Source organism: Rhinopithecus roxellana, chromosome 8, assembly GCF_007565055.1.
Source record: "Rhinopithecus roxellana isolate Shanxi Qingling chromosome 8, ASM756505v1, whole genome shotgun sequence".
Taxonomy (NCBI): Eukaryota; Metazoa; Chordata; class Mammalia; order Primates; family Cercopithecidae; genus Rhinopithecus; species Rhinopithecus roxellana.
Window position 1 is genome coordinate 32,818,318 of NC_044556.1, and position 8,129 is coordinate 32,826,446.

General features: G+C 50.2%; 1 protein-coding gene across 1 annotated transcript; it reads left to right on the top strand.

Annotated features, from left to right (window-relative positions):
* The first annotated feature begins 505 nt into the window (after positions 1–505).
* On the top strand, positions 506–6,691 carry PROK1 (prokineticin 1). The gene is made up of 3 exons (XM_010386266.2): positions 506–661; positions 3,311–3,436; positions 5,579–6,691. The coding sequence occupies exons 1-3, from the start codon at positions 590–592 to the stop codon at positions 5,696–5,698; spliced, it is 318 nt and encodes a 105-aa protein (XP_010384568.1). The 5' UTR covers positions 506–589; the 3' UTR covers positions 5,699–6,691.
* The last annotated feature ends 1,438 nt before the right edge of the window (positions 6,692–8,129 follow it).

Here is an 8,129-nt window from a genome sequence, read left to right on the forward strand (position 1 = left end):
TTCAGAGAAATAAGGATACCGCCTCACCCTCTTCTGTCTTCTCAGCTACCTCTGTGTTGAGCCCATGGTAAATGCCTAGATAATTCTTGGTGTGAGTGTGAGGGAACCAATAATCCTGTATGTTGCATAGTTTGGTGCAGGGAAGGATAAATGGTTATGCTGCAAATCCCTTAATTCATTACCAGAGCCTTTCCTCTGCCCCAAGCAGGATAGAAGGATACCCAGAGGCAGAAAAGAACATGGAGTGAAATGTACGTAACTGTCTGAATCACTGCGTTCTTGGGAGAGTTAGAGCAACTGTCAGAGCCCCCGAAGTATCCATTTTTATTGGTTTTGATGTTGATTTGATGTTGTTAGAGATTCAGGTCTCATCTTGGCTTCTGAGATCATCTGAGTAACATCGGTGTTGGAGAAGGGAAAAGCAGAGATGAGGCATCCACAGGCAGCCCTGGATCCTGAGTGTAAACATCTGGGAGGAGGCGGGGGATGCAGGAGAGCCTGGCCTTCCCAGCTTGCCGGGCACAAGGCTGAGCGGGAGGAAGCGAGAGGCATCCAAGCAGGCAGTATTTTATCTTCACCCCAAGTGACCATGAGAGGTGCCATGCAAATCTCAATCATGCTCCTCCTAGTAACTGTGTCTGACTGTGCTGTGATCACAGGGGTAAGTCGCCTAACATTCTCTGTGCCCTGGGTTTTGGGAAGATGTCAGGGTCTGCACAGGTTGTAAGCCCAGGAACCATGCAGGAGACTCTGTTGGCTCAACACACTGTGAACCAAAGGGAATGGGGAGTTATGCATTAGACAGCACTTTAGAGAGGGATTGCATGCGATTTTCAGACTAGTTAGATCTCACTCTACTAAATGGGATCTGCTTTTGAGAAGCTGTGTATGAATCAAATACTGTTTTAAATGCATTAGTAGAGCATTGAAGATTTTGAAGTTCAGTCCTTTGGTAAAATGAAGATTCCTATTATGTAATAAGGAATTCCTTTATAAAGTGGATTGGCAAACCTTAATTTATCTTTTGTGTGAATTTTAATTTTTATTTATGGTTTGGTTCACATATTAATATTAATATTAATTTACATAGCATGTTGACTTAATTAAAGGCAGTAAGCTTAATTAAATGTGGTAAGCTTATAAACTTCTATTGTATAAATTTAACCTCTGCTTAGAAAGGATATCTTTGAAATTCTTTCACTCTGTGCCTGCCCAGTTAGTTCTGAGAGGAATATGGGTGACACTAACATTCTGAGTGTACCCCAAAGCAAGTGTTCAGATAACAAGTAGAAATCCAGTCTCAAAGCAGAGGCTCAGCATATGGGCACTGTCCAATTGGTTCAAAATATTCAGATCATAGTTTTCTCTCGGAAGTTTGCCTTTATCTCGAACCACCTTCAAATAGGGGCGCATGATGTGTTATGGTAGCAGGACCATTCTTATTGAAGCAGAAAGCAATGCTTTACCTGAGAGCTTTCCATATAAAAGCCACTGGGAAAAAAAGGTCAGGGGGAGCAGGGAAACTAACTTTTAGTTCAGCCTCCACCAGCTTTTTACATGGATAATGGAAATGTAGAGAAATACCAAACAATTCCTGGAATTGGGTTAATTTTACTATTCACCGAAAGGACAAATTCTTTCTTTTCTCTTTTAAAGGAAAAAGACTGAGTTCAAAAGAAAAAATATTAAAGGCAAGTCAAATGCTTTTGAGATCCAAAGCAAAAATAAAAATACCTGTGAAGGCAAAATTATACCTCATGAAGTGTTTACACTGTAGGCTGCCCTTCTATGGGGTAGCTTGAAATTCTGGGAGGGCAAGAACAACGGAGAGAAGCCCCGGCTGCTGCGCAGTGAGGGCAGGAGCAGCGTGGTTGGCCTGGATGCTGGGCTTGCCTCACCACCCGTGCCAGCTCCAGCACTGGCCCAGAGTGGCAGCAGGGCAGGCAGATCTGAGAGCGGCAGGCAAACATTTTCATAGTGAAAAGCACAATAAAGAGTGCATTTCCCTAGGTAAGGGGAAACCCAGGAAAGACAGATGAGTAGTTAGAACAGGGCAGTAAGGGGAAGTCAGGAACCCCCAGGCTCCCCACATCCTCCATGTCCTGCTGGTGTCCCACTTCTGACTCTCAGCAGGAGCCCAGGCTCCACCACCTCTACATTCCCCTGCTCCCTGGACTGTAGCTGTCCCCACATCCAAGGCTTTATGATCCTTCTTCCGAGAGTGGACAGCAACGCCCCACCTCTATGGGAGAAGAAGAGTCAACTGGGGTTTCCTTTGCCCCAACCCCGAGCTTTTGGGGACTGGCTGGGTGTGAGTTGTGCCCTTGCTGGGCCGGAGACAGGAACAGCTGGGTACCTGCCACCCGTAACTCCTCCGCATGATCAGTTGAGCTGACATCCACTCTTTCCCTCTTGGGTCTGAGCAAGTAGGGGCTTCCAGGTCCCGCCACGGCCCACACAGCAGCCTGAAGGTGCCCATAGGCTTTTATTGGAGAAGAGTGATCCAAAACCCAGCTTTGCATTTTAGCTCAGAAAAGCCACATAGCATCTCTGAGAATGGAAAGTGTGGATGCTTCTTCAGCGGGTCCCCACCTGAGTCTGGAGCAGTTAAGAGTTCTGTCTTCCCCAGCCCTGGCTTTTATTTAACATGAGCTTAGGTGGCCTTCTTTACAAATGGCACCTTTCCCAAACCAGGCAGGGCCGCTCAGCCCCTGTGCTGCGATCCTCTCTGGGGATCAGGGAAGTCAGCAGAGAGACCCTGGGAGAGGCACCTGTTCACTGGGGTGCTGGCCCCTTGGCTGAGGCTGGGCCTCTGAGGGCCAGGGTGGGGGCGCCTCCATGCAGAGGGGAGGCACTGACCACAGTGCAGTCAGGGCTGGAGACTCCTGGTCCAGGGCAGCTCAGCACTGACCATCCAGGAATTTGAGCCATCAGGGTCCCTCCCACCTCTGAGAATTCGAATTAATTCAGTTCCACCAGCATCCACTGAGCGTCTACTAGCCCTAGAAAAGCTATGCCTTCTAACCCCCAGCCTTGTCAGAAAAGGAGGACTGTCTTCCTTCTGAGCGGCCTCAAGGAGCTTGGAAGTTTCCTCAGATCCAAATCCAATGCCCTCCTGAGCCCTGAGCCTAGCCATGAGGGGAGCAGGGCAATAAAGCGTGGCCCAGGGCATTCTGTTAGGCTAAGGCCAGGGGTGACACTCTCAGCCTCTTCTCGCTCCATCCTGATAAGGGCTTTTTGGATCTACCCTTCCCTTCTGCTTTCTCTTGGGTGCACTAATGGGCTGCTCCCTTCTCTCTCCCACCTGCAGGCCTGTGAGCGTGATGTCCAGTGTGGGGCAGGCACCTGCTGTGCCATCAGCCTGTGGCTTCGAGGGCTGCGGATGTGTACCCCGCTGGGGCGGGAAGGCGAGGAGTGCCACCCCGGCAGCCACAAGGTACTGTGCAGACACTGCATGGGTGCACATATGTGGGTGGGCCATGCGGGGAGCAGAGGGTGACATCCTGGGGCCTTGCTCTAGCTGGGAAGGCTAGAGAGGCTGGCTCCAGAGAGGGAGTCTAGGGAAGCTGTGGCTCCAGAGGACTTCACCCTCCTCTGACAGCTGATCCAGCCCTGATCCAGCCCCTGAATGTCCAAGGGGAAGCAGAAGGCTATGGGGTTGCTGTGTCCCCACCACCAACAGGCACCCACCTTACTTAGTGCCCTGCAGATAACACATTTCTACATTTATTTGTACAAGGCCTGACATGATCCACTGACAAACTTCTAGCACAGGTTAGAGAATCACTGATCTTAATTTGATCCTGACAGCAACCCTGGGCAATGCTGAAGAAACTGACAGACAAGCAAACTCACGTGACTTGCTCAAGGCACTCAGCCAGTGAGACAGAGCTGGGACTGGAACTGCAGTTTTCCAACGCCAGCTCTAGTTATACCTCACTGATGTTGGGCACTGCCGCCTTGCTTTTGAAGGGGCAGCCTCAGGTGGAGAGGTGCCACTGATCTCATAGGCTGTTAGACAGGCTGGGCATTCCCAGCCCCTAATTCGCTGTGTGGACTTGGGCAAATTAGTTCACCTGCTCTTGGGCCACACATATACAATGAGTGGAGCAGACTCACTGCCTCTAATGTCCCTTATGGATCTGATGAATTCAGATTTGGGAAGGATCTCACATGCCCCTTGCTCTGAAGGAAACTCCCTTCAGGAACATAAAAGTAGACCCACAAAATCACCTTTCACATCTGGTAAGGTCTACAGTGAGGCAAGTGAGGTGCCCACTTTAAGGAGTCACTCACTCTTGTGCCCTGAGTACATAGTTCCTGCCCTGCTCCCACTCCTTGACTGCCAGCTCCCAGTCCAGAGTCCTCTGGAGCCACAGCCTCCCCATTGCACTCCCTCTCTGGAGCCACTTTACCACACTTCACCAGTTAACCAGTGAAGCTCCCAATTCCCACAGCTTTTTCATTAAAATGCAAATAGTGTTGGTTCAATCTAGTCTGACATTGACTATTAGAAGGCAATTAGGGCATTTCCACAGGCTCTCAGGTGACTTGCTCTCCTCCCTGGGCCTTGCCCCTCTCTCCACATGTACCCCTCTGTCTGAATTAGACATTCCTGAGCACAGGCTGTCGGGCTTACCAGCTATCTTACACCTGGACTCAGGCATGTTTCCTGCTCTTCGGGGACTTACCTGCACCCCGGCTCGGTGCTCATCTGGGCACAGAGCATCCTCCAGCAGTCTCTCTCCCAGTCACAGCCCCCGCCCAACTTCCTGTCCCAGGATGAAGAGGGGCTAGAGAGTGGTGAACGAGACCGGACAATGTGGCAGTCCTTGTAACCTTGGGGAATGTGAGGTGGTTCAGCTCCAGATCCATATTCCCAATAAAGACAACAGTGGTAATAAAAACTAATGCTGAATGCTTTCTGCATGCCACCCTTCATACTGGGTGCTTTTTGTCATTTTAACCTCTTTATAACCATATGTGGTAGGTGCTATTATTAACCCATTTTACAAATGATAAAGCTGAGGCACAGAGAGGTCAAATGATTTGCTGATTGTCACACAGCTGGGAAGTGGTAGACCTGGGATTTGAACTCCAGCAATCTGACAATGGGCCCATGCTCCTAACTCCTCCCTGAGGATACCCCAGTGGTTTAGCACTCCTCTGGCGTGTGAGTCAGGGTAGAGATGGTGGCTGTCCTATTCGCCGCTGCACTTGCAGCACCCACCAAGGTGCTGAGCCCATAATGGATGAGCAGCAAACATTCAATCAATGGACGTATGTGTGCGTGTGTGTGTGTGTGCAGGCACAAGTGTGCTGAGTCTCCAGAGCCAGGTAGCCTGGGTGCGAATCCTAGCTCCCCCAGAAATTAGCTGTGTGATCTTGGCGTATTGCTTAGCCACACTGTACCTCAGTTTTCTCATCTCTAATTGCTATTCTTGTTGTGCTAGGTGCAATGGAGAAGTGGGCTAGGGTGTGGGGGGAGACATTTGCCAGCCCTGGACTGAGCAGAGACTGCTGCCAGGAGGCCCACCAATGTCCCTTTGGTGAAGGTGTTGCTTTCTTCTCTCCTTAGGTCCCCTTCTTTGGGAAACGCAAGCACCATACCTGTCCTTGCTCACCCAACCTGCTGTGCTCCAGGTTCCCAGACGGCAGGTACCGCTGCTCCATGGACTTGAAGAACATCAATTTTTAGGCGCTTGCCCGGTCTCAGGATACCCACCATCCTTTTCCTGAGCACTGCCTGGATTTTTATTTCTGCCATGCAACCCAGCTCCCATGACTCTCCTAGTCCCTACACTGACTACCTTGATCTCTCTTGCCTAGTACACACATATGCACATGGGCAGACATACCTCCCACCAAGACGTGGTCCCCAGGTGGGCCTGAGGATGTCCCAGCTTGAAGCTGTGGTGTGAGAGATGGCCAGCCTGGTTCCCTTCCCTGCTTAGGTTGCCAGAAAGGTGGTAAATAGCAGAAAGGACATTCCCCCTCCCCTCCCTTCCTGGGCCTGCTCTCCTTCCTGGGCCCTCCCCCTCTCCCCACATGTACCCCTCAGTCTGAATTGGACATTCCTGGGCACAGGCTCTTGGGTGCATTGCTGAATCCCAGGTCTTGGCCTGACCCTCAGGTCCTTTATGTGGTCTGTGAGGACCAATTTGTGGGCCGTTCATCTTCCCTTGATTGGTTAACTCCTTAGTTTTAGACCACAGACTCAAGACTGGCCCTTCCCAGAGGGCAGCAGACAGTCACCCTAAGGCAGGTGTAGGGATCCCAGGGAGGTCAGTCAGCCTCCTGAAGACTCTGGTCCCAGCCAGCCTGTGGTCTGTGGCCTGTGACCTTCTGCTAGAATTGTCATGCCTCTGAGGCCCCCTCTTACCACACTTTACCAGTTAACTACTGAAGCCCCCAATTCCCACAGCTTTTCCATTAAAATGCAAATGGTGGTGGTTCAATCTAATCTGATATTGACATATTAGAAGGCAATTAGGGCGTTTCCTTAAACAACTCCTTTCCAAGCATCAGCCCCGAGAGCAGGTTGGTGACTTTGAGGAGGGCAGTCCTCTGTCCAGATTGGGTGGGAGCAAGGGACGGGGAGCAGGGCAGGGGCTGAAAAGGGCACTGATTTCAGACCAGGAAGGCAACTACTCACCAACCTGCTGGCTTCAGAATAAAAGCACAAACTGAACTGAGATGTATGGCATGGTGTTCCTGCTGTCGGTTTCAGCCAGGGCCTATGCCTCTGTGGCAACCTGGGGAGGAAGGCAAGGACCAGGCTGTGCCCAGGTTGGGGAGGAGTGTGACTGGTATTCCTCCCCTCCCCCACCCAGCCAGGGTCTATTTTTTGGAGAGAGTGGATTTCAGGGTCTTTTTGAAGAAAGGATAAGAGGCAGCCTCGTGGGCTCTGGGCAGGGGGTGCGCTGCTCAGAAGAGTTGGGGGCAGGAAGGGGCTATGAGCTGGCATGATCTGGAAAGTCCATTGCTGAGATCGCTTAGCAGGGACCAGCTGCAACTTTCATTTTTGAAATTTGGTCCCATTTGTTTTAGGTCAAATATTTGACCCCACCAGGCCACTGTGTGCCTGGAGTGAAGAAATTCACATTACTAATGGAGCTGGCAAGGATGTGAGCCCTCCATCCTAACCCAGAGACTGGTAGCTTCCTCTAAATGTAGCTTCCTGGTCTCACTGTCTCCTCTGCTCCTCAATTTTTAGTCCAGAAAAATGTAACATACAATAGGAAAGCACATCATGTTCCATTCTATTTCTCAGAAGCTTCCAGGAAGACTATGGTTTCTGAGGCCTGGAGGGCTTCTGCACTCCCTGAGGGCTGGCTCTGCGTGTGTTCTCCATCCATCAACCCTCCCTGCTTAGGGGATGCCCAGGACAGTCTTTACTCCAGGACCCACTTAAGCCAGGCCAGCCCCCAACAAGGTCCTTTCTTTGTTTTTTGTTTTTGTCTCCTTTTATGGACATTGTCACCTGCTGTGGTGACTTGGAGCCTTCTTGCAGCCCATGAATCTCTTTCTCCTTCAGTTTCAGGCTCAGGCCTTGGATATAAAGTTCCTTCCCATGTCCAGGATTCCATTTTAACCATGACCTGTCCTTTGATAGTCATAGCTTTTCTCAAGGTACCATTGATTGCTGCCTGGTGGACTTTTGTGGGACCCTTTCTAAATTGTGCCCCTCCCTGCAAGCAGAGCCATCCTGGATGAGGCAAGGTCTTGTCTCAGAGCAGCAGGGGGCAGGTGAAGGTGGCTGCAGGCACCAGGACACCCCGTGGTGCTCACTAACATGCCAATTGCTGTTCATAATCTATTAGGGTGGTACATTAAAAGTAATGGCAAACCACAATTACTTTTGCACCAACCTACTAATTGGACCCATTTTCATATTTTCTTTTCTTATTTTTAAGAGAGAGAAGGGGTCTCTTTCTGTCATTCAGGCTGGAGTACAGGAGCATGATCATAGCTCACTGCAGCCTTGAACTTCTGGGCTCAAATGATCCCCCCACCTCAGCCTCCCAAGTAGCTAGGAGTACAAGCACGTGCCACCATGACTGGCTAATTTTCTCTTTCTTTCTTTCTTTCCTTCTTTCTTTCTTTCTTTCTTTCTTTGTTTCTTTCTT

Coding starts and splice junctions, on each gene's coding strand:
- PROK1 (XM_010386266.2), top strand. CDS start 590: ATGAGAGGTGCCATGCAAATCTCAATCATGCTCCTCCTAGTAACTGTG. Junction 662..3,310: donor ACTGTGCTGTGATCACAGGG/GTAAGTCGCCTA, acceptor TCCCACCTGCAG/GCCTGTGAGCGTGATGTCCA. Junction 3,437..5,578: donor GCCACCCCGGCAGCCACAAG/GTACTGTGCAGA, acceptor TTCTCTCCTTAG/GTCCCCTTCTTTGGGAAACG.